Source organism: Sarcophilus harrisii, chromosome 1 (assembly GCF_902635505.1).
Source record: "Sarcophilus harrisii chromosome 1, mSarHar1.11, whole genome shotgun sequence".
Classification (NCBI taxonomy): Eukaryota; Metazoa; Chordata; class Mammalia; order Dasyuromorphia; family Dasyuridae; genus Sarcophilus; species Sarcophilus harrisii.
In genome coordinates, this window is record NC_045426.1 from 8,825,826 (window position 1) to 8,849,311 (window position 23,486).

The 23,486-nt window shown below is 52.8% G+C and overlaps 1 protein-coding gene across 1 annotated transcript in view; it reads right to left on the reverse strand.

Moving 5' to 3' along the window:
- Nucleotides 1-6,590: 6,590 nt before the first annotated feature.
- The window catches only part of TKT (transketolase), a 29,966-nt gene continuing 13,070 nt past the window's right edge, over nt 6,591-23,486 (reverse strand). The window contains exons 3-14 of the mRNA XM_031952024.1: nt 22,929-23,042; nt 21,581-21,678; nt 18,146-18,337; nt 17,374-17,492; nt 14,698-14,891; nt 13,866-14,030; nt 12,128-12,284; nt 11,397-11,527; nt 9,507-9,590; nt 9,207-9,300; nt 7,677-7,799; nt 6,591-6,908 (exon numbers count right to left, since the gene is read on the reverse strand). Of these exons, the coding sequence (XP_031807884.1) occupies nt 6,733-6,908; nt 7,677-7,799; nt 9,207-9,300; nt 9,507-9,590; nt 11,397-11,527; nt 12,128-12,284; nt 13,866-14,030; nt 14,698-14,891; nt 17,374-17,492; nt 18,146-18,337; nt 21,581-21,678; nt 22,929-23,042 (1,647 nt within the window). The 3' untranslated portion in view covers nt 6,591-6,732. The remainder of the gene's footprint in view (nt 6,909-7,676; nt 7,800-9,206; nt 9,301-9,506; nt 9,591-11,396; nt 11,528-12,127; nt 12,285-13,865; nt 14,031-14,697; nt 14,892-17,373; nt 17,493-18,145; nt 18,338-21,580; nt 21,679-22,928; nt 23,043-23,486) is intronic.

The window sequence follows — 23,486 nt, forward strand, 5'->3', positions numbered from 1 at the left end:
AGTTAATGTTTCATCGCTGCATTTGGCATATATATCAGTTATTTGAATCGAGACAGTCCTGCTCACCCCCCACACTCACACCCCAAACTGAACTCTCCTTTGTAGCAAAGATTAAATAAAAATGACCTATACCGTGACCGGTGCTGACCACGTGTCCCACGTGGGATGAGAGGCTTAGAGCTGCCAAGGACCTTGAAGGCTTTCCAGGGCAATCCCCCTTTTCTTCCCAGGTGAGGAAAAGGGGCACTGGGATGGGTGGCGCGTGCCCAGAGTTACACAGGTCACCGGGAATAGTAGAGTCTCCTGGCTTTGATGGTTTCCCTACTGGTCAGGCATCTGCCTCGTGCTTCCCACCTCTCTTTGCTTATTCTGATTACTCAGAATTTGGCTTCCTTAATTTATAGGATTGCGCTCATTCCAGCTTGCTCCTTCCATTTCTGCTCAGTTCATATGGATCTTCCCAATTCTCATTCCTTTGAAAGCAGCAACAGTCACGGACATTGTTTTAGCCATTCCCCAATTGCTGGGTGCCCGCGTTGTCTTTCAGTCCTTTGCTACCCTCCCCCTCTCCCTCCCCCCCCAAAAAAAGGGAAGTGGTTGTAAATAGCATGTTCCATATTGGTTTTACCTTTGACCTCTTTTGGAGAATTGCTCCAGAATTTAAAAGGGCTCACAGCCAATCTTCTTGGAGAGTTGAAAATATCAAATTTACAGTCTACCATGAGGTAATTGACCTCCCAGGTACAGCCGCCTGAAATGGGGAAGGGGCACGTGGTGGCAGCTGACTCTGTTATGGTACAGCTCCTGGTATCAGTGAGTGAAGTCGGTTTACAAATAAGTTGCTGGTAGGACAGGTCTGGGATGGGGGAAGAAGAAGCTATTTTAGAATCACTTCCCTCCTGGTGTGGAAGGCAGGGAGGTAGTGAGCCGTTAACCATCCTCCTCTCTGGTCTGCTGCTGTCAGCTGGGGGCAACTGACCTTGTTCTCACTATTCTCATCTCTGTTCATGGAGTTCCGGAAGGCCTTTGAGAGCAGAAATCCGTTTTAAAAGCCAAAGCCAAATGTGCTTCTGCCCATCTGATGCACCGTTGGGCAGGAGACAGAAGGGGTCCCGAGCGTCCCCTGCCATCAGGATTAGCTCAACCCTGCATGTAAAACAGGGACAGCTGTCCTATCTGATAATCACTATTTTTGTTCAGCCTTTAACCCTGGAAGCTCCCTTTTTGGATGCCCAGGAATACCATACCCACGTCCCTGTGGCAACACATTATTTCTACCTCTGGGAAGCATTTTCCATCTGAATTTCAATTCAAATTATCGGATGTTTACTCCACACAGCGGACTAGCGGGCGAGGAGGAAGAAGGAAGGCTTTGCCTTTTTAGATCCAGGTAATTTGAAGAAAGAGCCCCTCTGCATGGGGGTGAAAAGGGATCCACGGGAGCACCTGGGCTCAGCCTTCAAGGTAACTGGAGAGGGGGAAGGAGGACTTCTGGAGGGGGGAGGGGAAGAGGTGTGCAAATATTTGGAAGTGGGGAATGGAAAGGCCAGTTCTGGGCCCTCTTAGTCATCTTGGCTACCTGGTGGTCCTTTCTGCCCTCTGGATCTGGTGGCCATCTCTCTGTCCAGTGATTCTCTTGCCCCAAAGTGCTGCATATACCAACCTCTGACCCCCTTGCCTATTGGGGGATTTTTTTATTGCAAATGAATGGCCAGTGCTCTGAAATCCTGAAGGATCCACGATCCACGTGTACAAACCACAGCCCGCCCTGTATTTGTACCAAAAAAAATCTTCCCTTAAGCCCTGTACGAGGTCCCCACCAGTCACCCTTGCGCCTCCTTCCCCTGCCAATGCGCGGGGCCGCCCCTCCTGTTCCACCCCCGTGTCTCGGCCATCCCTGACATCAGGGCCCTCTGACTCAAGTGGAAGTGAAGCCATTAAACCGCCTGCGGCGGCCGCCAGCGGGCGCTGACATAGGAGCCCATACACTGACCCTCGCGTAAGTTCTAGGTGTTTCTATTTATTGTGTTACGTGTTCCTTTGTCCTGGCACTAGGGGGTGCTCCCCCGCCAGGACTCCTCTGCTTCTGTGAGGGAGGCTTTGTGCGGCCGCCTTCACCCGCCTGGCTTCCCCGCGAGACTGGTGAGGCCGAAGCCCCCCGCCCCGGCCGCCAGGCAGCGGCCCTGGGAAGAAATGGGCCGGGCGCCGCGTCCCCCCGCTCTCCGGCCGGCCCAGCCGCTCCGTCTCCTCCCTCCCCGCCCCACGCCCGCCTGCAGGGGGCCCACGGAAAGCCCCCGGCCCGGAAGCCGGCCCTGCCCCGTTTTACGGGGGCCGCCGTCGCCTCCTCGCGTACTAAGGGAGGGGAGGCCCCGAGATGCTTCACGCGCGCTCCCGCGGGCCGCCCCGCGCTGCTCTCGGAAGGGAAGCGCGGCTTCTCCCGGCAGATCCCTGCACAGCTTCGCTGGCAGCACCACAAGGTGGCGCTGCCCTCCCATCCCGGCTGGCTCCCGTCTCTTAACCCAAGGCGTCAAACCTTCCAGGAAAAGCGAACAGATTCAGAGCCGCCCGTCCCCCGCCCCCGCCCCCCCTCCCGCGCACATGAGGGAGATGGGCCCGGAAGGGAAAAGGACCAGGGCCAGCGCAGCGCCATTGTCCCGGGGGAGGGCGCAGGGGTGGGGGGAAGAGTAACTGCCGCTCACTGAGGCAGCCCGGGGCCGCCGGGGCGTTTCCCGGCCCAGAGACAAAAAGCGGGGCTGCCAGCGAGGGGGAGCTCGGACCCTGGCCTGTCACGTGGCAAAGCCGGCTTCCCGACGTCCTCTGCGGCCTGGGGCTCACAGTTCCGTGTGCGTGTGAGAGAGACTGAAAACATGTGCGCGCGCACGCGCATTCGCCTGTACACGTACATGCACGTGACCTTGCAGACTCCGGCGGCTGCCAGCGCGCTGGGGACACATACGTGCACACGTGATACACGCACACGTGGGCGCATGTACACGGTACACAGAGAACTCCATGTACACATGCAGACATGGGCGTGCGTGCTTGGGGGGGGGGGACGCGGCCGTGGGGACCTGCTGCGCACACACGTAGTGCGTCTCTCCCGGGGGGCCCGGCCACGGGCAGGCTGTGGGGGGGCGGGGGGGCGGCTCCGTGTCCGGCGGCCTCGGCCCGCACAGCCTGGCGGCCGGGTAACAAAGCGGGTCCGAGGCCGGGTCCTGAGCGGGGCTTTGGGGTCCTGGGCCCGTCCCTTGACCCCACGGCCCTCGGCTGCAGAGGAGGCGGCGGTCCCTGCAGGGCTCCACAAGCAGACGGGCCTGCCGTGGGGGGAGGGGCGCCTCTTGCCACCTAGGACCCGGCCGCACAGCTCCCCGCCCGCTCCCTAGGGGGAGCCCGCCGCCCGCGAACGTGGCCGAGTTACCCCAAGCACGGAGGGAGGAGGAAGCCGGGAATCCCAGCAAGTGCATGCTGGGAGCGGCCCTCCCCCACCCGCTACCCCGCGCGGCCCCCTGGAGATGGGTCTCATCAGCCAAAGGCTAAATGCAGACTTCAAAAAGCTAGCCCAGGAGCAGGAGCAGGAGCAGGGGCAGGGGCAGGGCCCTGGGGCCGCAGCCCCCCGAAGCTCTGAAGCGTTGCAGGGAACGCAGTGGCAGGAAAGAACCTTCCAGAGCTGGGAGTCAAGAACCTTCCAGAGCTGGGAGACGGCTCAGGCTTCGGCCCCTTTGGGAGGTCTCCGCGGCCTCCCAAAAGGGGGGGGGGGGTGCTTGGTGGCTGCAGGCCCTGCCCCGCCCCCCGTCCCCCCCTGGTGTCCCCTGTTAGACCGTCCCCGTGGGCAGAACCAGCCGAAAGGGCCCCGGTGTCGTCAGCCCCGCACAACTGATGTTCGAAGCCCCAGATTCAGGGGCGAGGGGGGCGTTCCCCAGAGCGCACAGTAATTCCCGGTTGCATTTCCTCCCCTGAGACTCTCCCTTCTCTCCATATCTCTCCTCCCCAGGCCAATGGGCCCGCCAGCAGTGGGACTGAAAAACCCGCCCTAGAAGGCCCTGTATTCTCCCAGACCCCTTCCCGAATGGGGGGTTCGGGAGGTGCAGCCTCACGGGGACCTTTCCTCAGCACAGAAGCCGAACCTGCGGTGACTTGTCGCCCCAAACCTCCTCTCCTGCTCCCCAGGTCCCTGGCTGTGGAGGGAGCTCAGGGTGGCCATTTGTTAGGGCCCGGCAGGGGATAGAAGGCACCTTGGACACCAGCCAGCACGGGGTTCTTGGAGCGTCTGGGAATGAGCTTTAAAAAACGACAACTTTGGCAACTTCCAGTTTGATTTTTTTAAATAACTTTCTTTCCTTTATAATCCTTTGTTTTATTTTATACATTTAAAAACATTCCAAGGGCGGTTAGGGGCAGTGGAGAAAGCTGGCCCTGCAATTAGGAGGACCCGAGGCAAGTTCGACTTGGACACGTGACACTTACCAGCTGGGTGATCCTGGGTAAGTTACTTGACCCCAATAGTCTCATCAGGGGAAAAAAAGAATTGAAGCCCCAAGAAGTTAAATGGGTTTCTTAGCCCGGGGTTGTGCAACTAAGTGTCTAAAGTTGGGTTTTAAAACAGATCTTATATCTGCTGAAGCACCGAGCTTTATATGTTCTTAAATGACTGATAAACTTGTGGATCTTCAGATAATACAAAGTAGCGCTGAAAAAAATTATGATCAATTACATCAGTAGTTTATATAGTTATCTACCAAATTATGTGGTCAACCACTAGAATAGAAACCACTGTAATCCCCTACTAGGACTGCTAGGACCTCCTCTCAGTTAGGACTGGTACCGGCTCTGGCCTCTGGACTCTAGAAGCTCCTGCCCTTGGGTCTCAGCTAGGACTGGCTCCAGCCTCCGTTCTCTGGAAGCTCCTGCTTTTGGGTCTCAGCTAGGACTGGCTCCGGCCTCCGTTCTCTGGAAGCTCCTGCCCTTGGGTCTCAGCTAGGACTGGCTCCGGCCTCCGTTCTCCCGGAAGCTCCTGCCCTTGGGTCTCAGCTAGAGCTCCAGCCTCTGCTCCCTGAGGACAGAGCCGAGTGACTGATAGAGGCTGGCTAGATCCCTCCACTTCTGAGGGAGGCACCCGATCTCCAGCTGGACAAAGAGGACTCATCCCAGTCCAGTTTTGAAAGCACGTTATTGGAACCTCTAAGATTTAGGCCAGTGCCGTGTTTTTAGGACAAGTTTCCATGATTGTTTGCATGGACCGATTAGTAAAGTTTGACTGCCTGCAAAACAACAAAACCCCCAGTCTTCCTGCCTTCAGCTCCAGGAAGCACACAACCTGCCAAAGCTCTCTCGGGAAGGCCTGAAACCTGCCCCAACCTGCTCCCCGGCACAGCCTTCCCAGGACCACTTCCCTGCTATCGTGAAGCTCTGGGGTAAAGGCTTTTGGAATTAACCATTTCACACTTGGGCACCTGATGCGCTAATTCTGCAAATAGCACAGAGAACTCCGGCTGGAAGGGTCCTCCCTCATCCAGGGCAAAGCCTCCTTCTCCACTGTAGGAAACTGAGGCCCAGGTCAGGTGGCTAACTTGTGTTTGGCTTGCAGTCTTTGAATTGGCTTCTCTTCTTAAAAATTAGCTTTAAAAAGCTTAATGAAAGACTTTTTATTTTTCAAAACATGACAAAAACCTTTGCAAAACCTAGTGTTCCAATTTCCCCCCCATTCCCCCTTCTCCTAGATGGCAAGTAATCCAATATGTTAAATATATGCATACATATTTATACCATTCTCTTGCTGTACAAGAAAAATCAAATCAAACCAGAAAAAAAATGAGAAAGAAAACAAAATGCAAGCAAACAACAAAAACACTGTGATCCCCACTCAGTGACCACAGTCTTCTCCGGGGCAGATGGCTCTCTCCATCACAAGACCATCGGAATGGCCCAGATCATCTTAGTGTAGAAGAGACTGGCTTCTCTTCCCAAGCCCAGCTTCTCCTCCTGCACAAGGAGAGAACAGGTTCACTTCTTTCTCCGATTCCAAAACAGGTAAAAGGAGAAGCCTTGATCAGTAAAGGGTTGCCCTCAGCTGAGAAAAGAAACAGCTTGACCGTGCCCTCCTCTTCCTCCTCCTCCCTTTCTGAGGGTCTGGCCAAGCCTGCTCAGCTCCCTAATGCCCGGTGCCCTCTGACCCAGTGGGAGGAGTCTTGGAGGAGAAGGTTTGATTGGCCAGAGAGGGGGATCATTTGGTTTGTGGGAACCCTGCAAACGGGGTGCCAGCCTCAGACCAGATGCGCCAAAGCTGGCAGCTGGTAAGGGGCCACAAAGGCCTCTGGGAGTCTTACCTCTTTCCAACCAAATCAAGATTTTATCCATGTTCCTTGTTGCTTTACCTGTCCCTTTGTGGTGGGTTAATAAGCAATTTGAGCTTGGTTCTGGTAGCTAATGTCAATTTTGCTTTTATTCTGTGGATGTTTGTTTTCACCCCCGGAGACAGGAAGCCCCACAAAGGCAGGGAATACATTCATTTCACCCTTGCCTTGTAGCCCTGAAGTCCAGCCCAGTGCCACCTGTACTAAGTAGAGTCCGCGAATGATAGAAAGTAACATTGATAACATTTTCTCAAAACACTTTTATTATTTTCATTGGATCCGAGATAAGCAAAAGTTAATCAATGTGGTTAAAGTTACAGGAATGTTTCTCTCCCTCTCTCTGCCCTGCCCCTTGTTTGGCCCGGAATCCCCAGCAGACATTTTAGCCCTGGGACACGGCCGTCTTGACGGCCTGCACGATGGCGTCCTTGTCAATGCCGAACATCTTCAGCAGCTCCGCGGGCTTCCCGCTCCTTGGGACGCTGGCCACCGCCAAGCGAGTAAGGGTCACGCCAGATTCGCCCACGATGGCAGAAGCCACAGCCTCTCCTATGCCACCTGAGGAGATGGGAGGGACAGAACCTCAGTCAGCAGGGGGGTCTGGGAGATGGCACCGAGGAAAACCTTCCATTCTCTGTCTCGGGAAGCGGCTGAGCTAACGCTCGAAGGGGTTGCTCCCACAGGGGACGTGGGAAAGATGGAGAATCCCTAGCCTTTGCTCCCAGCCCTGGCACTGAGAACTCTGCAGGCTCTCTGGGCTGCCACTTCCTTTTTTATAAAATGAGGTGGGAGGTGGGGGGGGGAGAATAGGAGACTCTTAAGATTTTTGCCAGCTCTGAGTCATCCTGAGCACCATCTGGGTTCTACCTGCCAATTCCCAGGCTCCCAAAGGAAGCTCTCTTAATGGTATCTCCAAGCCAATCACACTTTTTAAAAAAAGTCAATCCACTGCCAAGCATGGGTAGCTCTTGGGAATCCCTTTAGTATCTTTCTTATTTATTATATAGATATAGATATAGATAGATAGATAATTAGTAATTTTACAGCATTGACAATTGCCAAACCAATTTTTCCCCTCCTTCCTCCCACCCCCTCCCCAGATGGCAGGTTGACCAATACATGTTAAATATGTTAAAGTATAAATTAAATACCATATAGGTATAGTATCTCTTTCTATAAGGGGTAATCAGGAGCAGGCTGAAAGCAAAGACCCCCAATTCTTCCCATTTCCAAAGCTTCTGGTCTACGTCTCCCTGAGCCGAGAGGTCCCCACCTAATCCCCAGACACTACCCCCACCCTCCCCCCACTGAAAGTCCCGACTGTACCTTCATAGTAATGATCCTCCACAGTCAGGATGCGGCCGTGGGTCGCACCGGCACTTTCAAGGATGAGCTTCTTGTCCAGGGGCTTAATTGTAAAGGGATCAAGCACCCGGATGTTGATCTTTTCTGGAAGCAGAAGGAAGACAGAAGCAGATGAATCCAATCAGCACTTCCTGCATCTCAGTAAGTTAATTCAGCTGGCATTTCTAGAAAATCTCCTGTCTGCTCCAAGAGGAACAGTCATTTCCTGCATCTGGGAGCCACGAAGCGCTTGGCACAAGGGACATGCTTAAGAAGTGCCCGACATAACGAAGGCCCTGAGTCTAACGATGGAAATAGCCCTTAGTGGGATTTCAGGGGGGTCTAAGGAATCACATATTGGACTTTAAAATACCAAGTTCAAATCCTACCTCAAACACTTAGTAGATGAATGACCCAGGCAAGTCAGCTCACCTCACTTAAGTTTCCTCATTTGCAAAATGGGATAGTAACAGCAATGACTCAAAAAGCTTTTGTGAGGTGAAATCATATGTATAAAGTGCCCTTCTTCCTATCCCAGCATACATAAGTGATCCATAAATGCTTATTGGCACTTATTTCCTCATTAGAATTCATGCCATCACATAAATGGAAGGAGTCCAGGCCCCCACCATATCCTCCTCGTATCCCATGACTCTCTGCTTGCCTTTGCTGCATTGATTGGGAAATCAGCCAGACCTAAGCAATACTACAGAAGGGCTCTGCCTCTGCCCAGTTCCCTTCAACCTGCTCGTTTCCCTAGAGAAAAGGTTCCCTGGCTCTATATGGCCAAGTCTTAAAGGTCCTGGCTCCTGAACCTGGGATAGGAACAGAGCCAAGAGAAGCTGTCAGCTCTCTCCACTGCTTGGCCATGTAGCCTTGCATGGATCGCAATTTCCCCATCTCAAAACCAGTGAGAACCTGGGTTCTAGTCAGCACTGAGGACATAGAGAACCAGGTTAGGTTAAGAGCTAATAGACAGCTACCGAGGAGTGCCAGGGCCAGTCCCGGGTGGTCTGGACTCCCGTTGTCCACTGCAGTAGCCCTTCTGCTAGTTTTTGGTAAATCCAAATGAGATAATGTGGCAATGAGCTTTTAGTACCCTAACACATTACCCCCAATCCTCTGCAGGGGGGCAGAACCCAGGGCCCAGGAGGGTACCAGCCAGCCAATAGTCCTTGTTCTGGCCTGGCCTGGCTGTTCAGGCCATCGAGGCTCCTTGCTTAGCCTCCCAAAGCTTAGCTGGTCAAGGAGCAGACACCCCTGCAAGCACCCCTGCAGCCAGAGATGGAAGCTTTCTCCCAGAGGCCTTCAAACCCGGGATCTTCCCTCTGTGACTGGGCAGTGCTCACCACCCAGACCTCAGCCTGTGCTGCTCTGCATCAGGAGCTAGCCACGCTGTCCCTACCAAGCTGTAGGAGCCTGAGTGCTCTCACTTCTGTGTCTCTCCCGAGGCCTCCACACCATAGGCTGGAGAAGGGCCTCAGAGGGAGCCGGCTTGACAGTCCATCTCACCTTTCTTCAGTTGCTCTGCAGCTGCCAGGGCTTCATGGAGGGTCACCCCAGCACCGATCACAGTGATTTGATCGTCCTTGCTCTTGAGGACCACCTGGGAAGGAGGACAACAGCAGGACCAGAATGAGCACTGGGTTCGGGTATGTTTGTTACCAAACTGAATGTCTGGCTGCGTGTCTGTGCCCCGATGGGCACAGGGATCCAGGGAGAGAACAGAGGAGTTCTTACAGGGGGCAGAGTTCTGGCATATCCCGTCCTCTCCACCCCAAGTTAGCAGGACAGAGGCTCGCTAGTACTGACCTTAGCCTGGCCAATCTGGAAGTTTTCATTGTTGTTGTAGATGATGGCGTTCTCTGGGCGGCTTGTCCTTATGAAGCAGATGCCCTAGATTGGAGGGGGAAATCCTTTGTCACAAGATAGGATCAGACCGGAGGCAGAACAGCTGGCCTCTGCTCCTTACTATCTACATGACCACTTGAGCCAGTCACGTGACTTCCTCATCTGTATAATCAGGGATCTGAACCTCAGATCTCTTCCCGCTCGCCACTGTCATTCCCTCTCTGCCCAATTCCTACACATACTTTAAGGGCGAACCTCCTTTGGAAAGGTCTGATCCCCTGGGCTGGTTATGCCCTTTCCTCCTCAGAATGATTTTTTTTTTTTCCTGAGGCAATTGGGGTAAGTGACTTGCCCAAGATCACACAGCCAGGAAGTATTGTGTCTGAGGCCAGATTTGAACTCGGGCCCTCCTGACTTCAGAGCTGGCTCCATCCACTGCACCACCTCACTGCCCCCAGTTTCCTTCTTTTAGACCTTGATGAAATGCTGGCATTCAAGACCCTCTACAGGACTGGAAAGGTGAGAAAGTATTCTACTCCTAAGACCCCAGATTTTGAACTGAAAGGGAGACGTGGCCATCTCTCCCTTTACAGATGAGGAAACAGAAGTGACTTATGGCCATATCTTAGCTAGGAAGAAATGGAGACAGCGTTCCCAGCCAGGTCTTCCCGATGCTGCTCTAGCACACTGCCTCGCCCATCACTTACTCCCCTCCATGAACGCTACTCCCCCAACCGGGCTCCACAGCTGCATTTATTTCCCACTTCTTTCTTGCTTGGCTCTCCTGAGGCCTAGCAGGATTCCCTTTTCACTTTGCCCTATCAATCCCTACCTCCCCAATTTCAATCAGAACCCTGTTCAAAACCTGAGAACCAGGAACTTATTTTTCAAACATTTTGATGGCGTCAGTGGCGACTCCCACTTTGCCATCCTGTTTCATTCACTTGGGGCATTTAAAAGGCTGATTCTAAGAAGGAAAAGACCGTTGGGTGTTAGCACAAGGCTGAAGGATCCAGGATCCAGGATCCTCCTTTCCAGTCCAGCTCAGGGCCCACCTCCTCCTCCATGGACCCTCGTTGCTAATAGCTCTCCCCCTCTCTAAAGCATGCTGTTAGGGAAAGCTGTATTGAGGATTCTTGGGGCTTGGATTCTGGGTTTCTCTCACTCCCTTCCCTCCATGCAGAAAGGGACTTTGTCTTTTATTTCCTCCAACACCTAGCATGTGCTCTGTATACAGTAAGTACTTAATAAATGTTGGTTAAATAAAATGAATATATAAAGAAAATGAACAAGAATGAACTCAATTGAATTAAAGCAAGAGAGTAAAGTCAGCCCTCAAGAAGAACATTTTAACTGGAGCCAGCTCCCAAGGCTTGAAGGCAAGGACTGGGCCAGATCATCAAGCAAATCACATTTGTTAAGCACCTACTCCGTGCCCGGCATTGGTACTAGGGATACAGTGAAAGAGCTCCTGGTGTCTGCTGGGAGCTTATATTTTTTTGGAGAAGACACAAAGATCTTGGTCATTCCTGGAGACTATTTCTGGTAGCGGATCAGTTTGCTGCCCAAAGTTTCCCTTTGGACGGCTACCCGCTCTCCAAAACCAGAGGGCCCGAAAGGGCTCCGGCCCTGGCATTCAGAGCAGACAGCAATCACCCCCTGGGCCCAGAGATCTCCACAAGCTCTCTGGGAATTCCTATCGCTGCAGGGTGTGGGGTTTCATACCTCTCCTGCAATTCCATTCTCTCCAGGCCGAACTTTGCCCAGTTTTCCCATTTAAGAAGAGTGAGTAACCCCTCCCTCTCCCCCCCACACACGCATACACACACTACCCACAGGTAACCAACCAACCTTTGTGTTGGCCGCTAACTCTACAGCTTTCTCAGTAGACACAGCATCACTTGGGTAAAAGACCGTCCCATTGGGAATGCTCCGGAACATGGCAAGGTCTTCAAGGGCCATCTGGGAAGGACCATCTTCCCCTGTGGAGGAAAAGAAATGCTTGGAGAAACCGGCAAAGCCCCCGAGGGGCAGCCATTCCAGATGACCTCATCTGCCTCCCAAGAGGGCCCGCCACCCTCTGCACCAGTGCTGGCGGGGGCCTCGAACTAATTGATATATTTGATTTGACTCCCTTTTTCCTTACCCTTCAGTCTTAGTACTTAGCGCCTGTCAATGCTACCCACAATCCTTCTCACCCTCATCCCCCTGCAGTCCATCATGCATGGTGGCCATCTCTCTCCCTGCTTCATAAGCTAGTAGATGTAACTGCTGGGTTTTAAACCAGTTTGGGGTTATTTTTTGTTTTGTTTTTTTAACCAAATAGGCTTTTATTAGTAGAAGGAACTTTTGGTGAGAAGTCTTGCTCTAGCAAAGCTCTCAGCAGTACCTCCCTCTGACTTGGCTACTGCTCTGAGAGGGGAGGGGACTTGTCCACAGTCACACAGCAAAAAGATCCAAATCCAGAGCTTCCTCAGTAAGAAGCTTCCTCCTCTAAATAATTATTTTTCTTCTGTTACATGTTAGGAAATGGTCATGACAGAGTCCAAAGGCATGGACCACCAAGACGAGGGGCAGCTTACCGATGGACACGCCGCAGTGGGAGCCACACAGGTTGATGTTGCTCTCAGAAATGGCGGCCATGCGGATCTGGTCGAAGGCCCTGGTGAAGAAGGCGGCAAAGGTACTGCAGAAAGGCACGGTCCTGTCCCGCGTGGCACAGCCCACGGCGATGCTCACCTGGGAAGGGAAGGGAAGGAAGCAAACGTGGGATCCCTGCTGCAAACTAGCCAATGGGGAAGGTCCAGGCAAGCCCAGCCCCTCCTGTCCCAGAGAGACAAAATGGCTGCGCGAAACGTAGCAACAGAAACGGGATCTGAACCCCAGGAGCCACATGGCTGCCAGAGAGCCAGGCCCATCAGCAGACCCACTTCCCCACATGAATGGCTCCTCCAGAAGCCCTGCAGAGCCAAGTCGCCCCGACAGCAGGAGAAAGGGGATTCCTGGGTCCTGGCCACCGACACAGATGCTCACGTCAGCCCCAGGCCAAAGCAGGCAAGACGCCTGAAAGACCCTGACCATTACTGCTCATGCACAGACAAGAGCCGTTTCCCTAGAAGCCTCCTCACCTACAAAACCTCAGCAATGAGCAAGCCTGGCGCGTCTGCTCCGTTCACTGCCGAGTGGCCATTAATCCCTTTACTCAAAGCTAAATCACACTATCTAACCCCTTCTTACAGATGAGGAAATGGATGCTGGGAGGGTTAAGGGATTTGCCCGAGGTCACACGGCTCGTGCAGGATTTGAACCCCAAACTTCAACCTCCAGAATGTAATAAACAGATCATGGGAGCTGTGCAAAGGGCTAGTGTCCAAAGTGTATTCTCCTTTACTGGAGGACAAGCTTGGCTCGAGGGAGGGCGTAAAGACATATGACCAAGTCAACTACTGTTTGGCTAGCAAAACATCCTACTGTGTGCCGGCAAAATGACCTAACCTCCTCAACTCTGTGAAGAGTCTGTGAAATGTTCACTTTGATTTGAAAAAATAAAATCTTATACTTATGATTTTTATTTTAACCTTTTCAAGGCTCTCCTAAAAAGACATTAAAAAGTTACTTAAGTAGGAGCAGTAGATAGCACACCAGTTCAAATCTCAGACATTTAACACTTCCTAGCTGAGTGGCCCTGGGCAAGTCACTTAACCCACTTAACCCCAATTGTCTCAGTCAAAAAAAAGTTACTTAAGTGAACTTTTTTTTTTTAAGTGAACTCTTAATGAACTTTTTTTTTTTTTTTAAGTGAACTCTTAAACAGAATCAGTCGTGTGGCCACATGCTTACACATAAGTACACGCATGAAAAAGTACACGTACCACCACGCATTGCAAATGTGGAATGTTTTGTCTATGTGGTTTAAATCCTGGCTTTGCCATTGACTCCTTGTGTTGTTAGAACTCCATTTCCTCAATGATAGAAGAAGTTTAGACTAGCTACATTTATCAGCTTTAGCCAAGAAAATCGAGAGCCTTACTCGATGCTTCCAGCATCCCTGATGTTTCTGTGCTTTGAATCCATGTTTGCATCCCTGTCATACCCTGTCACCACTGACCCCACTCCCATCATGGGAGCCTGGGAGGAGCCCAATGGGTGGCGTCTCCAAGGCCTGGCTGCTTCTCTCCCTCGGACTTCACTTCTCCTGGGTTTTCCTTCCCTTGAGTTCAGATCCAGGCTCCCCAGCCTTCAGACTGGCCCAAGGGCATCTCTGAGCCATTTCCTCTCTGAGCAATCTAGGATCCATGGCCGTGCTCCCTCCAGACCTACCATGTTCTGTTCGGCGATGTAACACTCGATGAAGCGATTGGGATGCTCCTTCTTAAAGAGTTCTGAGAAGGTGGAGTTCTTGGTGTCCCCGTCCAGGGCGATGACGCGATCGCTGGCTTGCCCCAGTTTGGCCAGCGCCATGCCGTAGGCTTTGCGGGTGGCCAGCTGATAGGAGAGGAAGAATCCATAGTGGTTAGTGTTGCCCACGCCTCCAGGATGTTCCAGTCCCTGATGTATCTGTGTGACGGACGCCTTTCCCTTCAGTAATAGATCCAAGAATGGCAAACCGGATGACAAATAATGCTAGCCACCAGAAGGGAAGAAAGTGGGAAGTGTGATGGCTGCTTCTATTGGGGGTACCGGGACCCCCTCAGAAAGCAGCAACTGATCCCTACAGACATGTGGTCTTGTCTAGCCTCTTGAAAGGTAGGTGACGGCAGGGACAACTGTCCCCATTGTTTGTGATAAAAAATAGGCCCAGAGATACGATGTATCAGGTCAACTTGTGTATGTTTGGGTTTTGCCTCTGCCAGACTCTGGGCTTCTGGCTAACATTTGTATCTCCCTCAAGTTCCCAACTCGGCCCCAGGGACCCTGTCACTGTTCATTCAGCTGAGGGGAGAAATCCAGCTCCACTGTTCTTCCAAGACTGTAGCTTAATGGTCCTAGGAGAATGAAGGCTCCCCGAAGGGCAAAGACTGTTTCACGCCTCTCCAGCGGGCGGAGGATTGGAGCTTTATCAGTGTCTGGGGGGTTACGTTCGCTGGTCCGTGCCTTTGGATCCTCCCACAGGTGCACCATGCTCTCCCACATGTGAGGCTCCCCCTCCTACCTTGTCTCCAATTTTGTAATTTGGGGGAGACGGCATCCGGATGTCTGTGATGTTAACGGCGGGGGCATCCTCTTTGGGGAGGGTGGCGAGAATCTTCTTCTTGCTCTGGATTTGGCTTTGTATTTCCTCAATGGCCTGTTCCGCCATGTTTTTGGGAAGAGGCTTCCCGTGCCATGAATCCTTATCTTCCACACCTGGGGTTGAGGAATAGATAGAATGGAATACAACAAACAAGTGCTTAATAAATGTTTTTCCAGGTTAGCTATGATTGGACTGAGCACTGGAAAGGGGAAGAAGCAAAAACTATCACTGCCTTCAAATAGCTTCCAGAAAAGCTTGGGAAAAAATAAAGGAGAAAGAAAGAAATGAATGAAGCAACAAAGGAAGGAAAGGAGAGAAGGAGGGAAGGAAGGAAAGAAGAAAGGAAAGGAGGGAAGGAAGGAAGGAAAAAAAAGTGACAAAATGAGCCACCGCAAGCCAAACCTATCCATGCTTCAAATGGGCCATGAACTCCTATTAAAGTCTGTCATCTGCCTCTTCCTCCCTGCTCTCGGCCCTGGCCCAAGGCCTCTACTCTTCTTGCTCAGACTGGCTGATGCTTCCTTTTCAGCCTCCCCTGGCCAAGTTATCCTTCAGCCCACTGGCTAAGGGATCTGCCACGCTGATTATCCCTCACCCCACAAAAGCAGCCACAGACCTGCATGGACAAAAGGGAGAGAGCAGCCTAAATAGAACCCAAAATCTCAGACTGCACTAGAGCCGTTTCCGAACTGCACGGCCGCCATTTGTTTTTTAATAAGTAAATAGACTTCAAGTTGGAAGTTACCAAAGGCCATTTCAGAGGCCCAGAGACCCTGCCTAAGCTCACCCAAGAGACAAGACAGAGCTGGGACTGGAATCCAGACCCTCTGGCTCCTCACACTTGATTGCTGCTTAGATCAATGGGAAAAACAAGGTGATCCAGGACAAGAACCCAAAGCCCACTTCAGCTCCAAGTTGGCTAAATCCTCAGTGACAGAGATAGGGAAGGGATTCATCCCTCAATACAAACGGTTAAGAAAGGGAGAGCTGGGACTCGGTTCCCATCCGATAGGAGACTCCACCACATGTCAACTACAGAGTTTCAAATCATTTTTAAAAACTAGAAAAGATCTAGGGGAGGGGGTGGGAGGAAGGAGGGGAAAAGTTGGAACTGAAGGTTTTGTAAGGGTCAATGCTGAAAAATTACCCAGGCATGTCTTGTAAATAAAAAACTAATAAAAAAAATAAAATTTTTAAAGATGAAGGCGCTAGAGCAAAAAAAAAAAAAAAACCAAAAAACCCTAGAAAGGACAGGGATGTGACAATTGTGGAAGGTGGAAGGTGGAAACTGTCATAAGTGACAAAGAGCAGGGGAGAATGTGCCCTTGGGCTCCCTGGCAGCCTCAGGCCAAAATACTGCCCACTAGCCTCCATTCCCCTCATTTACAGAGCAACCTGTGTGACCTGCTCAAGGTCATACAGAAAGCCCTCCACCTCCCACACAGGCTGTGGGGCAGCTCCAGCAGCTCCCTGCTACTGCCCCCTCTCACCACTGGACGCTTCCCAAAAGGCCTTGAACAAAGCAGCACAGTGAAGACCCGCTTCCTCTCCCTTAAAGGGCCTTTGCCTTTCCCAGGGTTCCCATGGCCCGGGGGAGTTTTGCCAGCCGTGAGAAGCGGGGCAGGGCCGAGCAGGCACAGCAGAGCTTCAGGAAGTCCGGTGGTCTGGGAAGCCCAGAAGGTACTGGTTCCCTAGGGAAGGCCTGGGGAGCTTCAGGAATTTCTCAAGAACAGAGCCCAGGAAGAGCTTTCAGGATGGCCCGGGGCAAACAGGCCGGCCAAAAATGTTACAAATGGGGGCAAGTCACAGGTCTCCAAATGAGGCACTGACGCTCTACTGCAGGAAAATCACGTCCCTGTGGACAAAACTCAATCTGCCCGTAAAAAGAAAGGCATTTTCTGGGGGCTGCGGGCTCTGCTGAGCGGTGCCCCCTTCCAAGATGGCAGCTGGCTTTCTGCTCGATGGTACTGGAAAAGGGGGTATGTGCTCACAGCAAAACCAAGCAGATCAACAGGAGCTGGGCAGAGGAAGCAAAGGGAGGGCCCAGATGCCACTGCCACTGCCAAACCCAGGAAATACACAGACGGGGCTGGCCATGGAGCTGGCCACAAATTCAAGGGAGAATGTCAGAAGTGACACTCGTGATCTGCACAGTCGAGGTAGCCAGGGGTGGTGCTTAACACAGGGATAACAACAGCCAGCACTGGCAAAGTACTTTTTTGTGTATTATCTGATTTTATCCTCTTGGCAACACTATGAGACAGATGCTATTACTGTCCCATTTTACAGCTAGACACTGAGGCTGAGAAGGACGGAAGTCTCTGAGACAGGATTTGAACTCAAGTCTTCCTGATCCTCACCCAGCATTCTATCCAGTCCATCGCCAAACTGTCTTAGGATCATTAAGACTTGTGGGAATCCAAGTCATGGTAAAAACAGAACAATGGATGGGTATTCAGATGGACTGTCTTAATTCTAGAGGGCTGGGCATGGAAGGACTCTGCCCCCTCGGGAGGCCCTCCAGAGGAACCCTAGCTTCCCAGAGACCCCAAGGGGGAGGAAGCCGTTAACGGAGGGGAGGAGGTCGTCCCTCACCTGAGATCCCTCTGCCCTTGTACGTCTTGGCGATGACAGCCAGGGGCTTGTTCTTGCCCTGGTCAAAGGCCTTGCAGAGCTCTTCCACGCTGTGTCCGTCCACAACGATCGCGTTCCACCTAGAAGGGCAGAGTGGAAGGCCTGTGATGCAAAAAGCGGCAGAGACAGGGACAGGGACAGAAGCTGGAGGAAAGGCGTTTCTTCACTGTCTACACAAGGCGCCACCTTTATGTATTATGGGTTGGTACTGAGTCCGAGCCCGCCTGAAGAGGTTTCAGTGATAAAAAGGTCATTTTATTCCACTGAGGCTCGATAATGACCTGACCAAATTCTCTTAAGTCCAGGAAGGACTCATACCTTTCCAGTGAACATCAGAGTTCCTCAGACCATGGGCTGTTTCAGGGCCCACATCCCAGCCTTCTGGTGTTCTTTAAACTCTTTAAGGGCCCAGGATAGGAACCCAAGCCCCAGAGAGGTCTCCACAATAGCCCTGGGAAACAGGCCAGTCAGGTGTTATTCTTATCATTTTATGGCTTTGACTCTCAGGTTCATACCCTCAGGGATCAATCCCCGAAAGGGGGTGGAGGGAGCACTGAAACACCCTCCTTCCCAGCTTGGGAGCACAATGCTTTCTCCTCCTAGAAGTTGGCAAATAGTTTTGAAGTAATTTGCAAATTCGAATGTTTGCAGCATTTAAAATGAAAGTGAGAGACTTGACAAGTTTCAGAAGCAACTGGAGCTCGCCAGCCCCCAGCAGGCACCCCATACACACCCGAAGGATTCACATCGCTTCTGGTACACATCCACCTGGTGCTGCAGAGGGGCAGGGTCGCTCTGGCCCAGACGGTTAATGTCAAGGATGGCGACCAGGTTGTCCAACTTGTAGAATCCGGCGAAGGCCATGGCCTCCCACACGGAGCCCTCGGATAGCTCCCCATCGCCCAGCAGGCAATAGACGCGGTAACTGAAAAACAAAAGGATGTTCCATCACCATCCACAAAGGACTTATGGAAAAGGGCTATGGATTCCTCTGTGGGGTCCATGTACTGCCTTCCCCCCCCCCCCCCCCGCCCCTCCAAGGACTGAGCTCTGGCTTAAGTGACAGACTTGGAAGGAACCATTAATCTACGGGAGGAAGTGATGGCACCTCAGTTTACACTGAGCACCTTGCACAGAGGAAGGAAAGCAGACTCAGAGATGGCCAGTGACCTCTCAATAAGAGCAGAGATAGGCCAGCTAAATCCTGGTCTTCCAGCTCTCATTCACTACCCACAATTCTTCACGCCTTGTACAATCCCCCCACACAAGGATACTTAGGACCTCCTAACTACTATTCCAGAGCCTTCATGTTCTCTTCCTTTTAGACTATTAGAAACTAATTTCATTTTTTCAAATTTTTTTTTATTAAAGCTTTTTATATTCATAACTTATACATGGATATGTTTTCAACAGTGACCCTTGCAAAGCCTCGTGGAACCTATTTCCAAGGAATAATCTCGAGTCATTCCCCTGCTGAGATCATAATTCCTGAGAACACGTTACCTTTCCCAGGGTGCCCTATTTGCCAAGTCCCCGGGTCACGGAATATCTCCAGGAGGGACTCTCTAGCCAAAGGGACAAGACCGAGATTGCGTCATCGGAGGCCCGGTGCCAGACTAGGAGGATTTTATCCTGCTGGTGGCCAAATGGAGCATGGAAAAATGGCCAATGACCAAAGGGAGGCAGACAGTGGTAGTTCTCACACCCACCAAGGACCGGGAGGGTTAGCCTTAACTCCAAGCCTTAGTTAAAATCCAGTGTCCGGAAGGTGGGAGACAGTGGTCACCTGGTCATGTCCTGTGCTCAATCCTTGATGTCAAATTATAGTCAGGATGAGGTCAAACTAAGAGAAGCCAGAGGGTGACCATGATGTCACGGGAGGCTGAGAGCCCCTTAGCCCATGGATAGACAGCCCCCAGCTCCCGTCTGCCCTCCAGGAGCCTGCTTTTTCCTAGGAGCCCCTGCCAATGAGAAGAGAGCTTGGGAGAAGAACGGGCAGTGATAACCGGAAGGGCAAATGATGACCTTCCAGCCTGGGGACCAGAACGACCGGACAAAAACATGGAGCTGGAAATGGCCCAGGGAGACGAGGTTGTCTGAGCACGGTGATGAGCACGAGGGCAATAAAGGTGTGGACCAGACATCAAGAGCTGGAGGCAACCTTGGCGTTCGGCTCCATTTCCTTAAACTATCTCATTTTACAGATGGGGAAACTGAGGCCGTTCAGGGCCTAAGATCACCTGAATAGTAAGTAGCAGTCAAGACTGGAACTCGAGTCCAGTGCCCTTAGCTCAGCATCTCATGGCTTCATGGGAAAGTAGATCAGAGGGCACATCAGGCCCGCTGTGTCACGGAAAGCAAGGAGCCCCTGACAACTTCTGAACAGGGAGTGATGGGACGAATTAGGCTAGAGTAGTCTGGGCAGAGAAGCCCGGGTCAGAGGCTCTTCCCAGGAAGAGGCAAGGAGAACCTCAACTCCAAGCTGCCACAAGGGAGGCTTTAGAAAAGACAGGCCTCCCCCCTTGGGACCCACAGAGGAATGGATGGCATGTCTAGCCAGGCTGGGGAGGAGTAGGCGGCTCTACCAGAAGCAGCTCAACTATTTCCTTCATTCTGAAGGCCCCCGGGGCCTAAAGAGGCTGCACCCGGTGGTCAGCACTGGGGAAGAAGCGGCTCTTTCCCCAGCCCCCAGCCCGGCACCTTCTGGTCCACCGGGCCCGGTCACTCCCCAGGGACTCGCCATCCTGGATCTCCCCAGCGCTGGGGCTCCTCTCTCACTACTGGGCCAGTCAGAATCCTTGGAATCAGAGGACTGGGAGGAGCCCCAGGGGAGATAGAGTCCCATTGCCCCATTTAGCAGATGAGGGAACAGAGCCAGAGAAAAGTCGGTCTGGGGTCCCCCACTGAGGAGACCCAGGTGTTAGGGAGGCCCCTCTGGCCCTGGTCTGACACAGGGAAAGGGGCAGGCCCAGTCCACGCTGACACATCCCACTTAACAGTCACAGTGATTCAGCAATATTGCCGGCCAGGGCAGCTCTCCTGTGGGTGTGTCCCTCACCGGAGCAGACCGGGAAACCCATTGGGACCTTCCCTTTTCTCAAGAAAGAGCAAGTTCAGGGTCCAAGAACAGGCCCGGGCAGGCAGGGAAACCTCAATCCCCCCTTGCTAGGGCACACCTGGGAATGGCTTAGCCTCTTTTTTCTGGGAGGGCTTCAGTTCTCCCCGATCCATTAGCCAAGAAGCCCTTATCTGCACTCAGTTCCGGTGCCAACGGCCAGCTCTTGCCTCACAGTGGCCCTGACGACCAGCAAAGAGGGCCCTCGGGCCGGACAGGGGCTGCCAGAGGCAGCCAGGACGGCTCAGGGTGGGTCAGGGTTCACTCTGGCTCTGCTGGAGCACGGCAGATAGCTGCCTCCCCTACCCCCGACCTGGGCTCACCCAAAACCGAGCCGAGCAAGTACAGCCAGTGGCCTCTCGGGGGCCAGAAAGCCGAAGATGTCATGGGGACATCGGGCCGGCAGGGCCCCGGGGCCCAGGGTCACCCTGCATCAGCCCGGATGATGGCCTCCCTCAGAGCCCGCTGCCAGACAGGACCCTCGCACGGCTACCCTTCCACCCATGCCTTTGGGGGAACTCGCTCACCCACTAGAATTAATTCCCAGAGACAAATCCTGCCCAAGGCAGTGGCTAAAGGTCAAGATGCACCCAGGAGTTCCTGTCTAAACCTGAGTGGGCCTCTGGGCCCAGGTGCAATTCCCGGTCTGGCCGCCCGCCACCATTTTGTGCAGTGTCATGCTTCTGAAAGAGCGGTCACTAGACACGCCTTTCCCAGCAGCCCCTGTTCCTTCAAATTTCAATCAGAAAGTCATTTTCCTTCACAGGGAATTACTTCCTAAGACTTCAGAGAATGACAAACCAAGCCCTCTGTCAAACAGCACCATTGTTCTGGCAATGAATCACTCGGGGGTGTCCCCCACGCCCACGGCAGAAAGCCAGGGGCTCAACAAACACTGGCTGATACACCAGCGGCAAAGGACCCTTCCCCATGAGCACCTTGTCACCCCTCCGTCTCCCTGGTGACCCCAGGTAGGGGGGAGGGAGGGGGCTGGGAGGCTCTGGAGAAGAGGAAAGCACCGGACCCCGTCACCCCTGGAGCCCAGCATCTTACCTGGCTTTGTCGAAGAATTTGCCGGTGTAGGCCATCCCACAGGCCGCCCCAAGCCCTTGGCCCAGGGAGCCGGTGGCCACGTCTGTAAAGGCTTGTTTCTACAATTAGAAAAAGTGACATGAGAAGGGTGCGAGGCAGTGGGGTGCATTGGGAAGGGCACTGGGGCTCCTTCTTAGATCTGGAGACGAGCTCTGGCTTTGCCCCCCCCCCCACCCCCCACCATGGTTGATGTCAATCACCCCTCAAGCCTTTCAACTTCCATTCAGCAAGAAGCAGCTGAAGACCAAACATGGGGCGCCCGCCCCATCACACGCTACTGATCGAGTAAACGCCGAGTCAGACTACGGGGACTCCAAGCAGCGCCACAGGCTCCAAGAAGGCGTCTGGACCTCCAAGGAGTCAGATGGCACTTTGCCTTCGTTCTTGTCCAAATTTACCAACATAGAGACACCTTGAAACGCAGCCCCACTTGGATTTCTAGTCTTGCCCGGAGTCACCCAGCCTGGCAGGTTTTGTCCCCCAATACTCAGAAATACTCTTCAAGGGGTCTGTGCTTGGAAATGATTTCCCGGGAAGAATTTGGAGCTTAGGCCAGTGAAGGTTCTTGGCTGGGTCACCATTGAAAATCTCCACATGGAAAAGTTCCCCAGTGGCCCCGCCTTAGGAACTGCTCTGAGACTCCCATTTCCCAAGAACAAAGGCTCGGGGGCTGGAAGGAGCCCGAACATCATTGGAACATCATTGAGTCCTCGGCCTCTTTTTGCAGATGTGAGGAAGTTTGTTAAAGACCCTGCAGGTCATCAGTGAGGATTACAGGCTGTATTTGAACCTGGGCCATATGACTCCAAATCCAACACCTTCTATGGTGAAATAGGCCATCTCTAGGATGACCGGATGACTGTCCCCTAATAAGGAACATGGTTCCTCCTCCTCCTCGTATGGGAAACAGAGGCCCAGAAATCTGTTTAGGTAGCCTGGACAGCTTAGCGGCAAGGGTGAGATTTGAACCCTTGGCGGGCCAGGAACACAGGAAAGGAGAGACATGGAATTACCAGAGTCTAAATCTTTCTCCTTTTCCTTGAAGAGCTAAGACCCGGCCAATGGTCACGGGAATGGCTTCAAGCCATGGGGCCCGGCCCAGGCTGTTCGGACCAGGGTCCATGCAGACTCACACCACATTCCTAATGAAATGGCCGCTTCTGCCTTGGGTCCAAGTTGGCTTGTTTCGCTTGTGTCTATAAGGAACCCGGGGAGGGCAACTCCGGAGGGCCCCGTGGGCAAGGAAACATTTCAGGAGAAGTCACCGATCCCCCCCCCCCCCGCCGCTCCCAGCCTGCCCCACACTTACAGGCACGGGGTGGCCGTCCAGGATGGAGCTGATCTTCCTCAGGTTCAACAGCTCGGCCTCTGGCAGAAAGCCGGCCTCAGCCCACACTGCATAGAGGATGGGAGCCGCGTGCCCCTGGGAGGAACAAGGATGGATTAGCAAGAGAGGGAGGGGGAGGAGGAGGAAGGAGGAGGAGGGAGAGGTGCAGGGAGAGGGAGAGACCTATTTGATTAACTCCTTGGGGAAAGGGGCAAAAGGCAGGATAAAGCACTCCCCCAGACATATTTTTTTTGGAGGGGGAGGGCGGCAATTCTGCAGTTTTATTAGTGTACAAACTCCTAGGGTGGAAATTTCATCTACTAATTGTCTTACAAGAGTGATCAGGGCTGTGAGACTTTTAGTGACTTGCCCAGGATCACACAGTCTATGTCAGGAACATGGCTTAAACCCAGGTCTTTCTGTGCACATCACAAAACAGCCTCCTGTGGAGTTAGGACTCATAGAAAATGGGTGAGTGATAATAAGGCAAAGATGGAAGAACTTCAGAAGCCAGCAAGTTCCTCTTCAGGAAAGAGAGGA